The sequence below is a fragment of the Tiliqua scincoides genome, chromosome 1 (genome assembly GCF_035046505.1).
Source record: "Tiliqua scincoides isolate rTilSci1 chromosome 1, rTilSci1.hap2, whole genome shotgun sequence".
Taxonomy (NCBI): Eukaryota; Metazoa; Chordata; class Lepidosauria; order Squamata; family Scincidae; genus Tiliqua; species Tiliqua scincoides.
In genome coordinates, this window is record NC_089821.1 from 20,048,080 (window position 1) to 20,071,953 (window position 23,874).

The 23,874-nt window shown below is 45.9% G+C and overlaps 1 protein-coding gene across 1 annotated transcript in view; it reads right to left on the minus strand.

The window, feature by feature from the left end:
- Positions 1-859: 859 nt before the first annotated feature.
- PLEKHD1 (pleckstrin homology and coiled-coil domain containing D1) overlaps positions 860-23,874 on the minus strand; it is a 33,353-nt gene continuing 10,338 nt past the window's right edge. The window contains exons 2-13 of the mRNA XM_066610556.1: positions 19,220-19,313; positions 17,424-17,513; positions 16,496-16,572; positions 10,899-10,990; positions 9,638-9,690; positions 8,319-8,413; positions 7,591-7,684; positions 6,157-6,323; positions 5,716-5,848; positions 4,346-4,490; positions 1,794-1,943; positions 860-1,014 (exon numbers count right to left, since the gene is read on the minus strand). Coding sequence (XP_066466653.1) covers positions 860-1,014; positions 1,794-1,943; positions 4,346-4,490; positions 5,716-5,848; positions 6,157-6,323; positions 7,591-7,684; positions 8,319-8,413; positions 9,638-9,690; positions 10,899-10,990; positions 16,496-16,572; positions 17,424-17,513; positions 19,220-19,313 — 1,345 coding nt within the window. The remainder of the gene's footprint in view (positions 1,015-1,793; positions 1,944-4,345; positions 4,491-5,715; positions 5,849-6,156; positions 6,324-7,590; positions 7,685-8,318; positions 8,414-9,637; positions 9,691-10,898; positions 10,991-16,495; positions 16,573-17,423; positions 17,514-19,219; positions 19,314-23,874) is intronic.

Consider the following 23,874-nt stretch of genomic DNA (forward strand, 5'->3'; position numbering starts at 1 on the left):
TTAAATATTGCAACCCTTAACTGATTAAATGTTCATTACTCCCTGGTGAGTGGTGATCTGTATTTGCTCCTGGTCTGAAAAGTTTGGCTGGACATTATTTAAGGTAGTGATTTTCAACCGGTGTGCTGCGGCACATTCCTTTGCTGCAGAGATTGTGTGCTGCAAAAGGTCCACAGGTGTGCAACAGGACTTTGGAGCATAGCAGCTGAAAATCGTTGGCGAAAAACCCCTGTGTTTCTAGGCCAACTGTTGTAACAAATTGTCTATCCCTCTTCCTCTGCCGGCAGAACCCGGAAGAGTGTCCTGGAAGTGACATCACAAGAGAAAAAGACCTTAGAGGTCAGTGTGCCATGAGAAGAAAAATACTGAAAAAGCTAATGCAAGAATGACATCAGGGGTTGGCCTGATAGGGCAGGGGTGAGGGCCCACACTTAAAGGGCCCACCTAGGCAGGCCAACCCCTGGAATATCAGTACCAATGGCAGTGGCAGTACCCAATGCAGCATCAGGGAATGGGCAGGGCTTTGCCCCAGCAGCCTGGAATTGGCAATGAGCTAATGGCCTGCGGCTCACTTTCACATTGACTGCAGAATTGTGACAAAAAGCATATTATAATGGAAGTAGGGTCAACCACTGGGATCCAGAGTGGGTGGCAGAACAGCCATGGCATGCTGGGTGAAACACACCAGCAACAGCAGTTTGGCCACAACACTCCACAGTGAAGAGCGTTCTGTTTGCCACCCATCATTCCCTGGGGAAGACTGCTGGCACCCCACTTCCGCCCCTAAAATTTGGCCTTTTGTGGAGCAGAATGATGACAAACTGTGTTTGGAAACAGCCTCCTGGGAGGAGGCAAGAGTTCACTTTTTGGTGCCTGAAGATGAATCTTTCTGTGACATCATGATTTGATAGATGGTCTCCCGGAAGTACTGGTCCTGGGTCAGCCTCTTGGCCGCTTGCTTCAGCTCTTCTATGCTTTCAGCCTCCGCATACATGAATGAGTGTGACTGCCGCACTGAAACAAGAACAGCAGACAGGACTGACTGGCCCGCACTAGACACAAGGTCCACCCAGGGCAGTGATGGTGTTGAATATGGAAGCTATTAGGCTAAGGGCTCCACTCAGTGAGAAAAACTGTTTCACATAGGTGACACTCAGCAAAAGCTCATGGAGCCTCACAGGGTAAATGCAGTTCAGTGCCAGAAAGTCAAACTAAAGACCCAACCATTTGGTCAGGCAGGCCCAGAATCTGAACATTTCCTGGGTATCTATGCCAAAGTGTCAGGCAGCCCAACACACTGCAACAACTTGTGTGGCGATGCAGTGGCACCAACTTGACATCCTCTATATCCCACAGAGAAGGTTTGGTATGGTGAGGCCTCATTGGGAACATTGGTTCCCTTGCCCCAGGGAAGGCCTATGCTGGCTCAAGGACTCCTCCCAGACGTGCACCAGCAAATATCACTGGCGCAAATCCACACTGACCCATGAAGATGGATCAGGCCCGAGAAGGGGGTCAAAATTGGGTGGGCGCTGCTCTTCCTGGGCCCAATTCGCCTTGCTCACCACCCCAGTCACCCCAGTGAATTCCCAGTCACCACCCCATTCCGTCCAGAACTGTCCATTCTGTCCATACACCAGCTGTCCAGAGTTTCAGATAAATGTCTTTTCTCAGACCTACCCACAGACAGCAAGAGATTAACCAGGAACCTTCCACATGCAAAGCACTGGCTCTTCCACTGAGCTACAGCCCCTCCTCAACCTCTGGTCATTCCACATCATCACATAACCTACAATCATTCCACGAGTTGCTGGATCTTCTGCGGTGAAATCGGCAGCTTTTTATCCTACGAGTGGCAGCCTTGTGGAGGTACACAGAGTTCTTCATGATCACTGGCATTTTGGCCTCTAATTCGGCAGTCCGGATGCATTCCTCAAAGAATTCTACAGGCAGGTGACATCCAAGGGAGACATAGTTAATGTTGTCCTTAGGTATGTTACGACTCAATTCAAGGCAAAATAAAATTTTGCAGAAAATTGGCAATGTTTTAGAATTTGAATGTTGAGCATTTTCAAATGTTTTTGAAATTTGACTTTAAAGAAGGCTTTTATGAAACTAAAAATCAATCCACCGGATGCAGAATTTATTCAAGGCAATAAATGATAAGCATTAACCTGCTAATTTCAATACACCTTGTTTATTCTTTTGAAATCCCTAAACCATGGTCACAATATCCATAGCTGGCAATGTTAAAAACTGAATTGGGAAACTACAAATTTTAAGGTAGGAGAAGTTGCCTGAGAATTCTTTTTCAGTCCAGTCCAAATCTGTAAAATACACCACCAAAGGAAATAGAACAGTCAGTGCTGTTTTGTAAAACTTTAGAGTTGCAAGCGACATTTCCAGCATTTGCAAAGTTGTAATTCTATCATCAGAATAAATTATATCAATTAGGCAAATGTTTTATTTGCCTAATTTTATGATTTATGCAGTTTTCCTCATTTATTACAGCTGAAACATCTGAGATTTGAGTTCCAGGCCCAAGCCCCACAATGGGACTACTCAGGTCTGTGCTGGCTATTTTGCCAAAACAGAGGCCCCGTGTCCGGCCCCATGGCCTGATGCAGGGTTCTGGATCTGGCAGGACAGAGCTCTGCTGGTCCCATCTCCCCTGCCCCGGAACGCCTTCCCCCCACCCCGACTAACCTCACCGCCTGGAGCACGTCCCTTGCTCTGAGTGGCATGAGGTGGGTCTTCGGCTGGGGCTGGCTCAGGGTGGACTGGTGCTGAGACAGCACCAGCACTGACACAGTGCTGAGTGTCATGGGCATGTCTTATGCCATGTTTGCTGCACTCAGTGCTGGCAGACAGCTGACGCACGAGTTCAGGATTGGGCTCTCAAGAAGGATTCTAGAAAAACCTTCTGGTTTCTGAACAAGACTCCATCATTCAGCTCAGCAAAATTGGTAGGCAAGACCCAGATGTTTGTGAACTTTTCCCAAGAGAACTAGGCACTTGGTCCTTGTAAAGAACAAAGGTTCTCAAACAATATCATCACAAAATATACTGCATTGGAAAACCAAATACGATGAGAACACAAAATTCCTAGATTCCCTCCTGGCTTTAGGGCATTTCAATTGGTTATCCCCGATCAATGCTACCACTGTTGCACCAAATAGTGCAACTAACAGAGTTTGTACCCTGGGAAGACCCAGCCATTGTGAATGTGTGATTGTCATTTGGAAGGAAGCTGACACAGAAAGTCAGACCACTGGGCCACCTAACTCAGAATTGTCTACACTGGTTGGTAGTGACTCTCCATGTTTTCAGATGGGGCCTATCTCAGCTCTACTTAGGAATGCTCTACTTAGGAAAGAAACACACTTTCTTCCCAGATGAGCCTCTTAATCAAGCCTGTTTTTATTACACATCCAGCAAAATCTAAATTGCGCACCAGGGAAATTCTGCCGTTAGCATGAATTATGCAAAGCAAAACACATGCCAGTGCATTTTGCATTAATGCTCAATCTGTATAACTCAAGGGGTAGCTGAACAGAAATCACTGCCTGCTGCTGCTCCATCCTTTCTGAGATAGGGGGCAAAAGGGCTACTTACCCATTGCTCCTTCTATGCAATCCTCTTGACAAAACAGGAAGTGCAGATGATGCTGGGAACACCCATCATGTCCCGCACTTCCTGTTTCATTTGAAGGGATGACAAGAAAGGAACCAGATCAGTGGCTGCTTCCTCATCCCCTCACACTGCCAGACAAACAATGGCAAACCACTTCAAAAAAGCCATAGAAGCAGTGACAGGCCACTTCAGACACTAAGCTCCTTCCTTGCATAATCCCTTTAAACTTGTCTGCATGAGGAATGAGAGGTGTGAGAGTGTTGGGAAGTAGGTTTTCTTCAGCAGCAATCAGCTTCCCTACTCTCACTTTGCTCCTTCCTTGCACAGCCCCTTTAAACTTCAAGATGGGAAGGTGATTCACATGGGGTGGGGGGGATCTGTGCTTTTATGTATCTTTGCTTCAGATGATTCCCATCTGTGAGACAAGGAAGCAGTACTACTAGGGCATCTCCAGGAAGCACTGAATTTCTTTTGAAAATATAATTCAAACAGTTGTTGCCTATAAAGTGCCACACTAGTGATCAGCACTCTTGAGGGTTTTGAGATCTTGAGACTCTTACTACTACCTGTTGTACAATGTCTACTCTGCTTGGTTAGGCCTACATGATGAGTTTCTGCTTTCAAATTCTTTCAGGTGATGAGATGCACCCATTACGGAGCCCACTCACCACAGTGCTAGGAGGTGTGATGTGAATCTGCAGTGCTCACTTACTTTTAAGATTGCTGACATCAGCTTTCATTTTTTCCTCCTTCTCTTTGTTACGATGCAGGCAATTCAGACCTTGCTCAAGGCTCTGCAGGGCCTCCTCTGCCTCCTGCAGGCGCTTCTCCAGATCCATGCGCACCTTCACCTCTGCCTGAGCAGGAAGGACATAATAATAATAACTAACCGCCTTTCTGGTCATCGGATTACTCCTCTGACTTATTCAAGGTGGTTTACATAGGCAGTCATTTCTAAATCCCTCAAGGGGATTTTTACAATCCTAGAGGTTCTCTCTTTCAAGAACCAACAACATTTCAGAATGGATCTCCCTAGTTTGGCCTCACTTCTGGCCTCCAGTTCTCCCACACAGGCTGACAAGCAGCTCCATCTCTCACATGGAGGGCAGCCAAGACACTTCTTGCTCACACCAAGAGAAGGTGGAATCACTCAGCTGGGCTTGTCAGCTGCTTCAAGGTCTCGCCATTCTCAGCCGTTCAGGGAGCTGCCGGTGTCCTCGAACTGGCAACCTTCTGATGTTATCTTTGGGCTAACGGGAGGCTCTACCCTCTAGACCAGACCTCCTGCCCTGATGTAGACCTCAGACAGCCTACATCAGGCCTCCTGATGTAGACATCAGACAGTCTACAATCAACCAACCAAAAGCCAACCAGGAGACCAAACATACACTAGACACACACACACTGTACAAGACGACAGTGCTCAGACGTCCAAAATTGGAATCTTTCTTTGTAGCCTGCCTCTACTAAGGGAAACAGTAAACAAGACTGAGAAACAATAGGATACCATTATAAAGAGGCAGACAATTTTGGAATGGTTTCAGGCCTAAGCCACTGCACAGAATAAGGGGATTGTGGTACCTCCACTGGGCAGCGCTACACTGTCACTCTCCCCAGAGCACTACCACGGTAGAATCCTTTCATGCTACAATGCCAATTAAGATCCCCTTTTCTTAGCATGTAAGGCAGGTGTAAGGACGTTTGTGCCCTGCTTACGAGAAGATGAGCAGCTTCAGAGCCATGTGCAAATAAACACAAGGCAGAGACAGGAACAGGTTTCCAAAAAACAAAAACAAAACCTGAGGTCTTGCACCTTGAAAGAAAGTGATATTAAGCCATTTCTGCCCAATGTTGCATATACGCAACAAAGTGTACACCTGTGGGCTGGGCAGAAATGGGTTAACGAACCAAAGTGTCTCCCTCTACAGGCTGCCTCATTCCACTTCATGGACAGGCTGGGCCCAGTCTCCAGAAAACACCAGCACAAGGCTGTGAGCCGCATCTCAGAGGAGTTGGTGGCCAAAGGTTGTGCTGAGCTCAAGGCAAGAGCCAAGGCCACGCGTACCTGCATGCCGTCAGTACCTTGAGGTCTCGCTCAGTCTGCTGCTTCTCTGCAGTGAGCTCAGACAGCGAGTTCTGCAAGGCCTGGGACTGGGAGGAATAGAACTCCCGCTCCTCTTCCAGTGCCCGGGAGCGCGCCTCATTTTCCTTCATTCTGCAAAGAAGCACAAGGAAAGCACAATCCCATTTCTCTGGTACGGTAAAGTTTTTGCTCATCCCTTTGTTCGAAGGGCTGTGAGGTAACAATCGGCACCTTTACAAGCCCAGGTGCTCCTTCTGCCTGGTTCCACCCCTCACACCACCCCGCTGCCTCTGATCTCCTGCCCTCCTCTCCCACCCTAGCTGTGCTTTCCAGCATCTAGGGAGCTGGTGAAAATCAGGACTGGGAGAAGAGACCTTGAGGTGCAATGCAGCAACCACACCTATCTGAACCACACCTTTAACCTTCACTTCGCATCCCACCTTTTTTCAGCCAGGAGTTTCTCTTCTAGCAGCTGGTGCATCTTCGCCTCAATCTGGTGCAGGCTGCTCTGCAGACCTGGTTGTTTACTAGGGTTAGCTTGGGGTTCCAGCCGATTCTTACTCTCTTCCAGCATTTCCAGAGTTCGTTGCTTTTCCAGGGAGAGTTCCTTGATGGGGGGGGGGGGTCACACAAATAATTGTAAGCAATGATAAAGCTTGTTCCCTTCCCATGTTCCATCTCTAGGGACACACCAAACAATTTTTTTGTTCACACAATTGTAATTTCCAAGTATGGTTGCCATATTTTTCTTTGCAGGGCTCCTGTGTCCTTAGCAATGTTTCTCAAGCAGAAACCCAGAAGGTTCATCTTTCACCATCACTCAATATCCATACTAGAAAAGGCTGTACCTGATTGATTTGTACCTGTTGGCCTATAGTAAGAGTACAGGTGCCGAAAAATCTTTGGAAACCCTTGCAATGATGTCGTGCAAGTAAACTTAACAAGAACAAAAACAATCATTTTAAGAAGGATCATTTTAAGAATTTAGACAAGTGGAAGTCTTACCTTAATAGTAATGGGCTTGTGCAGGATCAAGGATGCTAAACCCTTCCCCACCTGTTTCTCCTCTCAGCCTTTTGCTCCAGTTACTTTTCCCCATTCTCAACTCACTTCCCATACCGGAACAGGGACAAAAGTAGCTGGAACAACTAACTGCAGGGGAATAAGGTTCAATCCTGCTGCCTCGCACATGCTTCTTTTACTATCAAGGCTAGGGTTACCAAAGTGGGACAGAGTGCCTATACATTTAACTATGGCACAGGAATTTTGGCAGGTGCAGCTCAACGTGGAAGGGTGTAAAAAGCTGCACCTTCCAAAATTCTGTCTTCTATACAATGGTTAAGGACATAGACACTCTGTCCCATTTTGTATCTGGTAACCCTAAGCAAGGCTCCTCTCCCATCCTTGCTTTGATTGTGACAGACACTTGAGTATGTCCCCATAACATCTGGCTTAGCCCTAAGGATAGTGAAAATGCTGAAGGTTGCTAATTTCATTTCTGGCAGGGCTCCTGAACCTTAAAAAAGTTGCACATCAGGAAGAAATTACAAGCACAGACCTTTCCACAACACAGAGGGACAACAGCTAGCAACCTTCACCCTTCCACCTTGATTAAAAAAACATGATTGGTCAGTGAGGGATTGTGAAAAATAATCCCACATGTCAATATAGTGAATAGTCCTTAAACCACTGCCACAAAACTCCTCCCATAAGCAACGGAATTGTGGTATGGAGGAAAAACCTTCCTTATATCCTTAAGAGTTCTACATATTGTTTCTCATTCAGTAGGTGGGAGCCTTTTAACTCATTTCCCAGGCAGGCAAATGACTGGGTCTGAAAGACTGTCAGCCGTAAAAGAAGAATCAGGCACCTACTTCCAGTGTTGTCTGCAGTGTGTCTGTCAAACTCCGAAGTCCTTTCTTCTCCTCCTCCACTCCTTTAAGGGACCGGGCTGTCATTTCCAGCTCTCTGTGAGACAACCATGGAAATGCAGTTGGTGGAAGAACAGAGATTCAAATCCTTAAGTTCACAACAGTCTTATCAAAAGGTGCTACCTTTTTATGGTAGGACAGCTGCGCCTGTAACACCTACAACAGAAGAAGAGCCCTGCCGGATCAAACCAAATGATCCATCTAGTCCAGCTCCCAAATGCCCTACAGGGGCCAACTAGATGCCTCTGGGTAGCCCAGGAGTGGGGCATGTAGGCAAAGAGCCCCCTCCCACTGTGGCTTCCCAGCAACTATTCTTCAGCTGAACACTGCCTCGAAACCTGAAGATAGCATATTGCCATCAAGACTATAAATGTGTCTAATCCCTTTTGGAAGCCATCTAAGTTCACGCCTTTCACCGCATCTTGTGTCGGCAAGTTCCACAGGCGAACCACGTGCAATGTGAAGAAGTTCTTCCATTTGTCTGTCTGGAATTTCCTGCAAATCGGTTTCTTAGATGAATCTGGATTCCAGGGTTATGGGGGAACGAGAAAATTTCTCTCTATTCACTTGCTCCATATCATGCATCACTATAAGCCCTATCGCCTGTTCTAGGCTTCCAATGGAAAGACCCACTTTTCCCCTTGGCCCCCTCCATGTCTGGGGCATTGTACCGCTTAATCTGCTCTTGCTCCACTCGCAGGTCTTGCACAACCTCCTCAAACTGCTGCTTCTCTGCTTCCAACACCTGGTTCAGGCGCTCTAGTGCCTAGAAGAGAATAATCGGATCTGTTCAGTTTCCAAAGGGCTGAAGAGTTTATCTGACAGTGTGGGTCAGTCACACACTTTTGTTCAACTAGTGTGCTTCATCTTTGTACAAGAAACTGTTCAAGGGGGCTCACAGTAATAACATAAACTACAACACCTTCTAGTTCGTCCATGGAAAGCACTGAGTGGGCCCAGCAAGCTAGGATAACATCTGGATCTTCAGCACCAGTAGCAGAAGTAGCACCCAATGTGCCATCCAGGAGGGGGGCACCATGGGGGCCCAGCACAAGGCTTTGCCCTGAGCTTCCACAGCAACCTGGCACAGACACCGGTTGGAAGCCTGACCAACAAGGGGGATACACTGCAACACTAAGGTGGAAGACAGATGTAATATAAAGAGAGAGCACACATCCCTTAGCCAGTAGACCCCGGTTCAGGCGTTATACCATGGGGGCTTGTGTCAGAGCAAAAGTGTACCGACAAGCTGCACTCTCAGTGGAGAATGTTGTCTGCAGTGACAGACGTTCCACAGGGAGAGTTCCTCCTTGTGATTACAAACACTGGAACCCCTGTATTCTTAATCACAGGGAGGATCTCTCCCTATGGAGAGCTTTTGTCACTGTAGACCCATATTCTACATGGAGGGAGTGGGGGTGGGGCTTCAGGAGCACATCAGCACAGGGTTAAGGTTTGCTGGTGCTTCTCCCCCCCCCCATATTACATAGGTACTGCTGCCCACTTGATACAATACCTAAACAGGGTGTATGTTACCCCAGCTGCCTTCCACGGCTTTGAAGCTGAAATGGCAGATGTTCTACCAGCAAATTTCTGCTGAAAACAGGCATGACCATTTTTCCTCCCCGAGCTCATCCTGAAGAGGAAAGGTGTGTTTGGATTGAATGTGGTGAGCATGCTTCTCCAATAGCCCCACTTGTCTGAAATACCTTCATCCTAAGAAGAGCTGATGAAATCCTGACCAGACCTAAGCAACATCTCCCACAAGTGGGCAGTGGGTTCAAAACACTGCACAGCTCCGTGAAGCTGCCCTGTGATTAATCCCTGTGGTATCAACACCCAGAAGTCTCTTCAAATCCCACAGAACCCTTCATTTTGAACTTCTAGAGGGAGTAAGAAAGGGTACAATCCTATTGCAAGCAATTGAGCGTCTTGCCATTATAAATGTGTTCAATAAATATATTCAATAGTTTGCATGAGAAGGACAAACCTCTGTCTGCTCCCTCTGCAGACACAGCTCCTCTGTCTCCTCCATCAGTTTATCTGCAAATACACCGGAAAAATGAAAGTGGTCTTCATGAAAGGCACCATTTCAGAACAAGGGATACCAACTTGTACTATTGGCTTTGAGCTTGCACTGTGTTGATCTGAGAACTGTGGTGTTGTCTTTTCACTATGTCCCACCCCATTAATGATACTGAAAACCATGATTCTTGTTCTGCTTCCAGGACCTTCCTTCCAAAAGTTTCAGTGTGCCAACTCCCAGCAATTCTAGATGGCAAATGACCCTGCCCTTCAGTTTTAACTATTTGTGACTCAACCAGGCTCCCTGATACCAGGTTCCCAGGGGAAAGATACTGAGGGGGAGATTTACTGAGTATGGCAAGGGTTAAGCAGCCAGGATCCAGCTTCTCCTACAAATACTGCCTTCCATGCTGCATTCTTAACCCGGGCAGTTACAAGCAATTACCTTGGCAGTTACCAATGTTCCTGCAATACTCATTAACTCAGTACTATTTTTGTCTGCCCTAATAACTTGGTAGAAACACCTGCTTAAATTGAGGTCGTTGATTAGAAAAAAAAAATGTTCTGAAGCTACACAGAATCAGTCTCCTCAACCAGAGTTTTACAAAGGAGGCTGCTTAGGAAGATGTCCTGATGTCACAAAGCCTCCTGTGATTTTGTTTATTCAAGTACTGTATAGAGCAGAGCAAAGGGGCCAGATGTGCAGTGATTATGTTATCATATCATCACTGAATTTCTAGGTTACTGAGCTCCTGGAAGTGGCTGTGGAACTTGGCTTGGGAGGCAAAGAGACTCCCAACCAATTTGCCACATGCTGGACAGGTGCACAGCAAATTGGGAGGGAGGCTTTGCTTCCCAAGCCAAGCTCCACATGGGCTGGATAACTTTGGGTGGCAGACCAGATCCAGCCCATGGGCTGTAGGTTGCCAGCCTCTGGTATAGAGTAATGATGGTTCTATATGGTGATGATAAGCATGTTAGTGCTCCTGAAATTTAATTCAGATAACACAGGCCTACAAAACTGAGGGTCAGAAGAGAAGAGCTTCTGAGGAAGCTGCTTGAACCATTCACTAATGAGGCTATACTATATCTCCAAACTAGATGTGATAGGGCAAAACGGATGCCATTTTTGGAATCAGCACCCCAAATAAACCCAGGAATTGGTGTAACATTTGAGGAAGCAAAATGTGTGTTGGCCTGTGTAATTAGCAGCTGCTCAGTCCAACCTAAATACTCCTGTTTTTCTTTGGCAAGCTGAAGTCCCTGTGCCTCAAGGGTCTCAATCATGGCTTCTCCCAGCTGAGCATTTCTCCAGGTCCTTAAAAAAAAGAACAAAAACAATAATGGAACAAACATTTATTATTTTTTTACTCATACTGTAACACATTTGTAGCTGACCTTTCCCCTTTGTTTCAAGGTAGCTAACAACAATCATTTAAAACCATAAAGCAGAGTGAAACCTAAAAAAAAATTAAACATAATCAAAAGACAAAAACCACAATAAAACAAGCAGGAAAAACAACATAATCATCAATGCAGGAGAACCAAAAAGACAAAAAAACACTAAAGCAGGGGTGCTCACACTTTTTTGGCTCGAGAGCTACTTTGAAACCCAGCAAGGCCCGGAGATCTACCAGAGTTTTTTTTTACAATGTTCGCGCCATCATAACATATAACATTTATGTGTGCAAAGTATGTTGGTGTACCTTGAGCCCCACTGAGTATAACAGGACTTACTCCTGAGTAGACATGCCTAGGATTAGGCTATGAGGCTGCAATCCTAGCCACACTTACCTGGGAGTAAGCCCCATTGAGTACAATGGGCCTTACTCCTGGCGTTTCCTCCCAGAGGCACCTGAAGGGGGGCGTTGGCACTCCGTGATCTACTCCTTGCCACAGGATGTGGTGCTGGCGTCTAGCCTAGACGCCTTTAAAAGGGGATTGGACAAGTTTCTGGAGGAAAAATCCATTACGGGTTACAAGCCATGATGTGTATGTGCAACCTCCTGATTTTAGAAATGGGCTATGTATCAGAATGCCAGATGCAAGGGAGGGCACCAGGATGAGGTCTCTTGTTATCTGGTATGCTCCCTGGGGCATTTGGTGGGCCGCTGTGAGATACAGGAAGCTGGACTAGATGGGCCTATGGCCTGATCCAGTGGGGCTGTTCTTATGTTCTTATGTACTCATTTTGCCTCGTGATCTACTGGTAGATCGCAATCCACCTATTGAGCACCCCTGCACTAAAGTGAGAAACTGAAATGGAAAGGTCTTAAGCCTCTGTCAAAAGGCTGACAGGGAAAGGGAAGCTCTTAATCCCAAAGGGAGTTCCATAACGGTGATGCAACCACATAGAAGGCATTGCCTTAACGAATGGTGAAAACATAGGCAAGCCCCCCTGATGACCTTTGGGGGTGTGGTGTCTCATATGAGAGAAGCTATCCCTCAGATTTACATCACATCCTTTTTCCAAGGGGCTCATCACGTTCTTCCTCCAAAGTAAAACGTGTGCCTCTATTATCCTTACAACAACCTTGTGAGGTAGGTTAGACTGAGAGACAGTGATTGACCAGGGCCAACTAGTGAATTTCATGGTTGAGTGGAGATTTGAACCCAATTCTCTCCATTCCTAATCTGACATTCTACCCATGCCCCTTAAAGGACACCAGGTGAAAATAGAAAATCTCCTTTTTAAAAAGGGCAGAAAAATAAGTTGTTCTGTGAAAGCATATTAAGCAATGACAGCAGGCATCCCATATATTAACCTGAAGAGGGAGGGTAGGATATAATGGAAATATATTGCCGGCACTGCAGTGGAACATGGAACTCATTTCTCCCCAAAGAACAAAAAGGCCATTAAAATGTTGCACATAAGTAATTCATTCTTTGTGTTCTATTCATGGTCTCTTTCAATGTACAAAGGGCCTTTTGACTCTTGCAGCTCCAGACCTGGCCTTGCTGATGAAAAATTTTGATCTCCTCCTGTCTTCTTCACAAGCATCCTCCAATCTGTTGAACATCACAACCAAATTCCTTTGCTGCTTGCAAGGCTACAGACTGGACTTGTGAACCTAAATCTGGTGGATGTGGGCCAGGACTTTACCTGTGCATTGCCATTGCTGCCCCAACTCTGACTGGAGGAGCTGCTTACACAGGGAGTTAGGGCACTTGCTGTACTTACTGTACTGTCTACCCCCCCCCCCCCGGCTACACAACAGGCACTACGTGCGACACTGCGAAGGAGAGACCATTCCCAATCTCTGCTTGCTGCTGAGTCCTGCTACATAAGACTATTTGGCTAGATTCAGTTCTGCTTAAATTAAGTCACATTTTTCAAAATGTTCTCGACCTTCACAGCACTACCCTCTCTGCTTCTCTCCAAAGCAGGCAACTAACTGCATGATCACTGAAGCAATTCTTCAGAGCTATTTTAAACCTCACTGGGCAGTGAAGGTGTTCTTTAGTCATTTGCTGTGCAGCAAATGGTGTGGGCGGTTGGCATCAAAGAAGGCTGGAAGACTTTGCGCTGCAAACTGAGCCAGGCCGTAGGCATAGAAGTTGCTGGAAGGTGGGCCAGCATTCAGAAATCCACTTGAGAGTAGTCAAAAGGGTAAAAGCCAAGTTGGTTTGATGGTACCCTTGATATTTAACGTATTTTAAGGATGAGGCAAGCTCCATAAAGATGATTGAAATGGAAAATAGAGAGTGGTATCTGAGATTGTTTGGTAACGGTGTAAGACCAGACAGTGGAGAACATGGGCTAAGGACTGGGGCAGACTATTCAAATAGACTGATTTAAGGTGGCTCTGGCTTGACAGCCAAAGGTCTTGACAGAGTGAGCAGGACTGATGCTGGCATGCCATACAAAAGTTTATATAGGTCTTTCAGCCACTCCAGAGGCCAAGCTGGGAGCCAATCAGGAGATGGGAGCTCCTGGCATAGGTTACAAACCATGATGGGTATGTACAGACTGAGATTAGCTGGTTGTTCATCCTGAGGACCAGGTAGGAACTTTTTTCTATCATCCGAATTGGCCATGGATGGCAGGGAGGGAAGGTGGGTTCAGTAGTTCATGCATTTAAAAATTGCTCACTTGTGTTTAATAAAGTGGCCCAAGTTAAATTCAAGTGCAATCTGGTGTCTTTGCTGGGGGTGCGAGGTAGACACAATGCCAGATACAAGGGAGTGGCAGCGAGATGCAAGTATCTTGTCTGCTCCTAAGGCATCTGGTGGGCCTCGGTGAGATTCAGGAAGCTGGACTAGACAGGCCTTTGGCCTGATCCAGCAGGGTTCTTACTATGTTCCTGCCATGCTAGAGGGAGTTAGCAAAGTCCCGTTTCATAAACCTTCCATGAACCAGGAATTCAAGCACTATGTTTCAGCAACACCCATTAGTTGACAATGATTTCTAGAGAACCATAAAAACTAATACCAGAAATGACAATCCCTGAACTGGTTACATGATTAGTTATCTGCAGATTGTAGAGAGGCCAGTCAGTAGCACTTGATCTAACCATGCAAGGTCTTAAGATAAATTGGTGGCTGAAAAGCAGCAAGTTTGTTTTAACCAGGAAGACTGGCCATGACAACCTGGAGCAGCTGAAACATATACAGCTGGGAGCTCTGGTATGTAACATTGGGCTATACCTCTAGTGCATGGTTGCCTTTATAATACAAACTTCATCCCAGTATTTCATTTGAGGCTGAGATTGTTTCCCCCGAGCACAAGTGCATAACCTCAATTAAACCCCTCTGAAGGAGAACAGTTTCTAATTGTTCCCTGTCAGCCCCAATGGAATAAAAGCTTTATAGCTGGGTAAAAACTGCTAGTATGAAGCAAGCAGCAGAACTTAAGCAGCTTAGCTGATCATTGCAGGGCTCTGAAAGTTCCCCATCTGTTTTGGGAGAGCTCGTTTGCACAGATTCCTCTCTAGCCTTTGCCTTTCCTAAATCTCAGAGCTGGATGGAAAGAGCTTGCCAGCGCTTTGCAAGAGGCTGGAGCTGCTCCTTTTGTGAGCAGAGACATTTCAAGGCACCACTGACAACAACCTGATCCTGTACTTGAGCCATGCATGCCAAAGTCCACTGAAATCAATGGGCTTCAGCAGGCTTAACTCTTGCAGCTGTGCAGCCTGATCTTTTGCATGGCTACTCAGGAGATAGTCCTATTGAACTGAGTGGGACTTACATCTAAGTAAGGTAACCTCCATATGAATTGATTGTCCGGAATTGCCTGCTTTTGCTTGCTCACTTCCTACAGAGCATCCAAATGTTAAATTGTTGCATTCCAATGTTATTTTGAGCCCTATTTGTGTTTTCATTTTTAATAGCTTTTTTTTTTTTACACAATACTCAACTGTAGTGCAAGCCTTTTGAGGGTGAACAGACAAAGCACTATTCTCACCCACCCACCCAGATGTTAGAGCTTTGGAGGAGGGAAGAGGAGTAGGAGACTATGGAAAGAGCTGAAGGAAGGAATCCACTTTCATGGGCAGAAGTCTCTACATGAACAAAGTCAGTGGCGTCACTAGGGTTTGCGTCATCCAGTGCGGGATGCCAGTGCATCACCCCCCATGCAGTGGGCAGGGCAACACCTCAGGTGGTGGACGTGGTGATGTACCATCACTCCACGCCCCACTGGTTGTTTGGCTATACCTTTTGACAGAACAAGGATAGAACACATTCTGCATGAAATTACACATTGATTGATATATAACATGATGGTATTATTCTTCCGAACTGTGATTTTAGTGATTTTGGTCACTAGTGATGTCACCCCCCCCCCAGTTGTCAACTTACTAACACCTTATTGCAGCAGTTCTCAGACTTTTAGCACTGGGACCCACCTTTTAGAATGACAATCTGTCCAAGACCCGCCAGAAGTGATATCATGATGACATCATCAGGCAAAATAAAATAAATAAGTATAAATAATTAAAGTTAAACAAATGATTAAATAAGCAGAAGCCAGCCCTGGTCCACCAAGTGAATTTCTTCTGTAGCCTGCCTGCAATAACACCCCCCCCCAAAAAAAAAAAAAAAAAACCAGTAAGGTTTTCAGCCCTACCCAGTGCCCAGTTCAATTTAAGAACTTCTGTTTAAACCAGATGACTGTCAGGAACCACCTGGCTTTGCAAGTCTCAAAAAGATTCACCTTATCAGCTGAAGCCTCTGCTTTGACCTTTTTTAGTGGGGGTGGGGGAGCTGCCTTCTGGAGCACTTGTTTAGCTCCAGGTGCCTAGGATCAGGACCATTCTGATACCCTTGCACTCTCCTTCACCTGATCTTCCACACCAGCCAAGGCGCATTTGCTTACTTGTGAGTAAATGCAACTGTGAGGCTCACTTTCACTTTCCATAGGGGTCCATGTATTTTTTGTTCTCCAGTTTTTTGGCCATATCTTTTGATAGAAATAAGATATTTCACTCTGGTTTTGTGCATTGCATGCTGCTTGAAATTCCACATCTAACAGTATATACCATGATGGGGTTACTCCTAACCACCACGATTTTAGTGCGTCACCCCCAGTGCGTGTCACCCCCTTGTGCACGTCACCCAGTGCAGCCCGCACCCCCCGCACCTCCCTAGTGACATCACTGACAAAGTGGGAACCATCACATTCCATTCTCAACTTCTGCTTCCCAGGCAGAGGTCAAGGGTACAGAGTCCATCCCCAGTCCCTTTCCACACATTCAGTCTACACATGGAGGAAGGTGAGAGCAAACAGCTAGAATGCTACCTCCTTAATGGAGACAGTGGCAATGCCAGTATACCCCAAAGAAGAGCAAGTCAGGCTTCCTGGAGGGACTACCTGTGTACTCACACTTTTCCAGACTCCTGTAGCATCTCCAACCACTGGGCCTGTTCATACTCTGATTCTGCTGCTAGGACAATATTACCCTTAAAAAATAATAATCAAAGGAGTTATGAAAATAAGCTCTCTTTTGAACCACTGCAAACTGGGCAAGTTTAACCCATTTCTGCCCAGCCCACAAGTGTACACATTTTATATCTGTTGCATATATGCAACATTGGGCAGAAATGGCTTAAGTCTGTTCTATAGAAAAGGAGTGGCCTATGAGTCTCAGGAACTTTCAGCGCAATCCTAATACTGGCCTGAGCTGATGCAGTTGTCCCTGTGCTGGCTCAGTGTCACAAATGTGCCAGAAAGCATGTTTGCAACTACTTGTGAGGCAGCAGTGTTGGCTCAAAGGCATGCACTGTCTTGCCAGCACTATATCCAGGAGCAGCACCGGCTGGAGGAGTTAAGCACATAGGAACATAGGGAGGGTGGCGGGGAAGGGGCATTTCTGGGCAGGGGAAGGCATAAAGGGGGGCAGATCAGGCCCAGGAGGGGGGCCTTCTCCACTGTATCCTAACCCCCTTCCCAGCCCTCTCAGCATTACACCGTGCTTCTTGGATTTGCAACTGGGGGGCCAGTGACTCAAAAAAAGAGTCTGGACTCAAAATGACTCAAGTCCCTATCTCTTTAGCGTATGTGTGTTCTTGCTTACTTACATGCCCCTCCACCACCTTCCTTTTTACTGTGCATTTTTGCTCAAGGACTTGCAACTTGTGACTTGAAATGACTCAGACTTGTGACTCAAAGGATTTGAATTGTTTTAAGTTAAGTCGCAACTGATGCACCCTATGACTCATGAGTTGAGTTGAGTCGCAGGGTCAGTGACTCACGACTTGAGCTTAGTGACTTGGGCACATCCCTGGTCAGCTAAACAAAAATGTTCACTTACATGGAAGTCCTCGTGGGAGATTTTCATTGCATAAGGCATGTTGGGCTCTTCTTTGGCTTCTACAATGCAGCCACCAAGAGGTATGACACCCTGAGGATGCAATAAGGATTAAGTTTGTTGGGAAGGATCACAGTCTTGACAGGCATCAAAAACTTCTGGTCTATTGTAGTTCTGATGTGTTATAGAGGATAAAAGTATGTGTGTATTGTTATGAAATTAGGTAATGGTTTGTGACTAAAAAATATTAGCCAATTTCTTAGATGCAGAGTGAACGTGGATCAACTGCCCTTACATGCTGAAATGTTGGGTAGACTGGATTAAAAATCTGGTTGCAAAATATTTCTGAGATAATGCATGTGAAATGCATGGAACCCTTCAAGTGCTAAGTCTGATCATGATAGTTAGGGAATTGGTCTTCAAAAAGTCATGACAACCCCCTTCCATTGTAAGAGTGTATCCCGGAAAGCACTGAAATACGCAATGGCACGTGCTCCCTGAAAACTAATTTCTGCCCAGCCCATACGTGTACACATTTGGTCTCTGTTGCGTATATGCAACGTTGGGCAGAAATGGCCTAAGAAAATCTCTTTTTCTGGGATACATCAGTGCTCTCAGCGACTGGGATAGGATTGGGGCCTCAATTTGTGTCTTTCAAAGGAACCAGCAATATGTACCCAAATGTATAAAGCTCTTTGTATGGCATAGTTTGTATGTGTAAATAATCCAAGTACTACACAGAAGTTTTTATGTACTTTATGCATCTTTTTAGATTGTGAGCCCTTTTGGGACAGGGAGCCATTAGTTGTTTGATTTTTTTCTGTAAACCTCTTTGTGAACTTTAAGTTGAAATGCGGTATATAAATACTGTTAATAATAATAATAATAATAATAATAATAATAATAATAGGATAACAATGTAAATTCCCAAACCAGACCAGTCCAAGGCCTACTATTATCTGCAGTGATGCACCATATGCCACCCCCCCACCACGCAGTGATGTGACAGCAGCCATTTCTCTTCCTCCTGCTCCCTGGAGTCCAGAAGGCAGATGGGATTAGAACAGTGTGGAGGAGAGGAAAGTGGTGAGCTAGAGTGTCTTGAATGGTCTACTTCATAAGTTCCCACACTTTCTAGTGCTGCAACCATCTCATCCTCTGTGGTGGGTTGCAAACTGATGCTCCTTACCACACCTCAAAGCCTGAATGAGAGCCTCTGGCAGCTTCTTCCAGTTTGTGCTGAGTCAGTGGCCCACTCCATTGGCCTCCGCAAGCCCTGGAATGCCTGCAAAAGCAACTCAAAAGTAAACTGACAATTGTGGGCACAAAACGGAGGTTGCTTCTGGTCACTTCCTTAACGCATTCTAAAGCCCATGAAGGCCAATGGAGTGGGTCACGGGCCTGGCTTGACTCAGAAGCAGCCTCCAGAGGCTTTCAGTAAGGCTCTGCAGTGCAGCAGAAAGCATCGTGTCACAACCCACCATGCATCTGGTCATGACCCACAGTTTGGGAAATACTGCTTTAGTTTACAACTCTTCTCCCTCTTCTACTCCATTCCTCTCTTGTTTTTCAAACTGAGGGAGCAGAAGAAGCCTAGATAGAGGTGGGGGGGGCAGATGGGGGCAGGTTCCCCCCACTGCCAGTCTGCTGCCTGAGGTGACTTCTTCAATCAGTCTCACGGAGGGGCTGCCCTGGTGTGGCAAGTTCTACTACGAAGCCGCCCTTAGAGAAAATTGATTCGAGCTCCAGTCTTCTATGAAAGACCGCACGACCCAAGTATGTTTGTAGATACTACTTACCTTGGGGTGTATATTAAAGTACCGATTGTTTTCAAAGTTCTTCTTTTCATTCTCAGCATAGTAAAGCAGAAAACTCTCCTTGATTATAAAGAACCTGGACAAAAAGAAGGATATTACTCAGTCTTTAGATAGCAGTGAAAACCCTTACCTTACCAGCCAGATAATTTCACATTATGGGTAACCAGCTTAACATATTGATACAGTCACTCCTTGTCTTAGGTGCAGTTGACTTGTGCAAATTTGACTATACAGGTGGAGCCTTTTTATGCACGTGAGTTCCGTTCCCTGACCCGCTGCGATTAAGAAAAAATGTGTTTTGTTAAATCAGACCTGGAAATGATGTGTTTTACACAAATTGCATAGAGTTATGCAAATACGCTACAGCCTGACACTTGGGGATGGAAGGAAACTAAGACAGCGGTTCTCAATCACCTTCCCCTCCACTCCTTTGCCTCCCCCTCCTCCGCTCCATACTCAGCCCTCCCCCTTGCCAGCTATCCCGCTTCTTTCACAGGTGGGATGCTGAGCTTTTAAGAGTTCAGGCCTATTCATCTCTACTCAGAAATAAGCCCCATTGTAGTCAATGGGGCTTACGCCCAGGAAAGTGTGGAGAGGATTGTAGCCTGAGAGCCCAGTCCTATGCCTGCCTACTCAGAAGTAAGTCCCATTCTAGTCAATGGGGCTTACTCCCAGGAAAGTGTGAATCAAATTGTAGCCTAAATCTCATGCTTTGGCTTGCTGGGAAGACTTGCTTGCTGGGCTGTTTTGTTTGTGTAGGCTGGAGCATGGAGTTCCTGCAGCATCTCAGTCCTTGGTTAGCTGCTTCTCTCCTTTCCCTATGACTCAGCCCAGAAGTGCCTCTGTCAACAGTGGCTGCCTGGCTGAGTGCTGATGGCTGCTTCTCTGTCTCACAGTCAAAGCGCAGGTTTGAGAACTCTATAGTAGCCCTAGGTCTGTTGATACCCACTTCCTTCTGTGTTGCTTGGCTCTTTCTTTTTCTGCTTATGATTGCAAATACCTGAACTCACCCCTGGGGGGTGGGGAAAAACGAAGGACTTTTCTTCCAGTGGGTAATGTAGGCAGAGTGAGTTCAATTGTCACTGCCCTGGGGACCAAACTACATGTTACATTAAATGTGAAGTTTGGCCTGTATGTGGTTGTGTGTGTGTGTGTGTGTGTGTGTGTGTGTGTGTTGGGGGGTTACTTAAACAACAGCAATGGAAGAGGTACACTATATATACCATATAGTGCTTGTCCCTTTAAAACACACATTGGTCCCCACCTTGCTATTGGCACCCATGGCCACAGGTGTACCTGGAGGGAGGTCAAGGGGGGCAAATGCCCTGAGGTATCATGCCTGCAGGGGCAGCACCCTCCTTCCTTGCCCTCCCGCCATCTTCCTCAGCCACTGTACAGTGGCCTTTGGAGAGCTTAAAACATCACTTCCGGTTTTCATCTGAAAAATGGAAGTAGAGTTTTAAGCCTGCTCCCCCCTGGAGCCCTTAGAAGGACTTCAGAGGGCTAGGGAGGCCTCCTCATGCCCTCTGAAAACCTTCTAAAGCCTCTGGAAGGCCTTTAAACCCCGCTTCTGGTTTTTGTCCAAAAATTGGAAGTGAGGTTTTTGGCCTTGCAGAAGCCTAAGAAGGCCTGTGGGTTGGGGGTGGGGGTGCAACATTCTGCAGTCCTGTTGTGGGTGTTGCAGGGGCCAGGATCACCAGTACCAATGACAGTCATAGGAGGGAATCCAGACTAGGACCACTGGAATATCACAAGGTTCTGTCCTACCAGCAAAGATATCAGGCATAACTTGGTGCAATTAAACATTATGGAAACCTGTCTGTAGTATGTCATGCTGCTAAATTCTCTGTGAACATATCTAAATAGAGCTGTGGTTCCTTACCATGTTACATGTTGCCACTGGGGGCTTAATTAACCTTGTCTCCTGAGAAATGGCCCATACATGCTACATTGATCCCCTGCCCAGAGGAACTTCACCAAGCTTAGTGTCAATGAGACAAGGCCAGCATAATTAATTTTAAGCAGAACCACTTCAAACTTCTCTTTCTCTTGCAAAGAAGCAAGGTGGGATATGAATGTAGTTTGTTTGTCCTAGAATCAAGTCATCTTCTCCTCCTTCCTCTTTGTCCTCCTGTCTTCTGCAAATGGAGGCCTATCATGCAAGTGCTTCACAAGCCCCTCTGAACCAGTGATTCCTCACATGAGAAGTGACTGCCTGACTGGAGCCTCTGTGCATGACCAAGGTGATGTGGCAGCTGGTAGGAGGAGAGCATTCCTTTTCCAGCATCTATCATAAGAACATCCCTTACAATATTTATTTTATTTAAAAGATTTCTATACTGCTTTTCTAATGTTCAAAGATACGAATTGTAACAGCACAGTCTTAAGCGTGACTAGTCAGAAGCCCCAATAAGTTGCATAAGACTTAGTGCAATCCTATCCCCCACCTGAGCTGGTGCAGCTGTTCCTGCTTTAACTCAGAGTGTTGCAAACATGCAGTAAAGCATGTTTGTGACTACTTGTGAGCCAGCAGCACTGGCCCAACAGTTTGTGCCAGCCGGCTGATGTTGCATCCAGGAGTAGTGCCAGCCAGCATAAGTAAGGTTGCCCTGGGTGGCTCAGGGGCAGGTGGTGGGGAAGAGATGTTTATTGTCCTGAGGAAGGCAGAATAAGGGTTGGATCAGATACCTCCTCTGCCATATCCTAACGCCCTGTCCGGGCCAGGCAGCCCTACACGGGGCTTCCTGGCTTTGTGTAAGCTAAATTGCTGGCACTACACTGAGAAGCCTCATAGGTGTGGCTGGGGTGATCCTCTGTGTAAGGGGAGGAGACCTCCAGCCATCTCCTCACCTGTGCTGGATACAGTACAGGCCATGCTGACTGTGCTGGCACAGGTTAGGATTAGGCTGTTACTCCCCAATAAGTATGAACAGGATTGCAGTTTAAGAATCTCTTCTGGAGTTCGTTTTCTTTCCTCCACTGATTTTCTGAGGAAGTGGCTTGGCAGGAAAACAGGGCTGGGGACCAGTGTGGAGGGCTGAGGGATCAGAGGGCTGAGGGCTTGGAGTGCTCTTTCCCCTGCGGAGGCCCCTCCACAGATTTTTCTGCAGTGCCTTGTCTAAAGAAGGATATCAGAATGTTTATTTGATGCACATGAAAGAGGCTGTCTGTTAGAAGTTCTCTTACTAAATCTGATAATGTTTTTTAAATCTATGAGCTGCCTCTGCTGTCATTATTATTAATATTATTCATTAGTAAGCATGGTAATCCCCATCAAGGTTTCCCCCCTAAAACTAAAGCCAGATTTGACCCTGAGCAGTAATGTCAATGGTACTCAGGGCTTAATGAAGTTTTAAAGTCCTACCCTCAAGAAGCTAGATTGTGCCTTTATCAGCAACATCTAACAAAAATGCTGGATTTTAGTGTCATCTTTTTTAATCCACCCCAACTACATGGAACTACATAGGTCAGAAAGAGTCCATATTTGCCTGGAATGTTTGAAAAGCTTTATCGTATATATAGTATTTTAATGTACTATGCATTTAATTTTGCCGCTATCCATAACACACTTGCCCGTAGAATTTCATACTGCAACTATAAAAGATGCAAGAATGCTTTTAGGGTCTGTGTAGTGGGAATAATTTTTGTATGGCTAGAAGAAACACTCACCCTTAACATTGTTACATCCCTTATGCCTCCCTTTCTGAGCAGGGGGAAGTTCCAGGGGCATGATGTTTCCTTAGAGGAAAAAGCACTGGAGGCTTACAACATTGCTTTCTTTACAAATGTACAGCTTTGAGCATTGGATGGATTTAGTTAGCACATCCTCCTATAAGCAACATCATCTACACATGTTTTCTAAGCACGCCTGCAATTGCTCTTCCACTGCAGTCTCAGCTCAAACCTCATCTCATTCTCTGTAGCTGCTATCCTACACACACTTTCCTGGGAGTAAGCCCTGTTGAACACACTGAGACTTACTTTTGAGCAGACAACCATAGGTTTATGGTGTAAACCTGCCAGAATCTACAGCCCATGTTGGTTTTGCCTCTCTCTCTGACCACACAAAGGCAGCAATGCATTACATCTCAGCCCCACTTCTCAGGTAGATGTGTAGGGACCTGAGAGTCTTCTCAGAAACTCCTATTCAGGGCCCTTACCTTAGTTGAATATATAACTCCCAAACAGCATTTTAATAACATTTCCAGTAACAGTGTTAATTTAACAATGCTAAAATTGTTATAAACATGTAGTGATGATGGGAAGCCTCTTTTTGTTATTTATAATTGCAGGTGCTTCTTGGAAAAGTGAAATTGACTAGACCAGGTTGGGGCAGCTTCTGGCCCAGTCAGTTTCACTGCAGGGCATTGCTGAAGAGTAGTAGCCTTGCACAGTTTTCCATCTGCTCCATTTTTAAAGGATGAAGTAATATGGGTAAAAGCTCAACCTTGTTTAAAACAACAGCCTTGTTTTACAATGGTTACAAAACTGCTCAAGAAGTGACATGAGGTAGGGTCTTCCTCAACTTCAGTAATCTCAAACTGGTATACACATGACAATCACACACACACTCGTTGTAGTGATAGCGCTAGCTGGAAATCATAATGTCCAGGAGAGTTTACTAGGGGATTGTCATC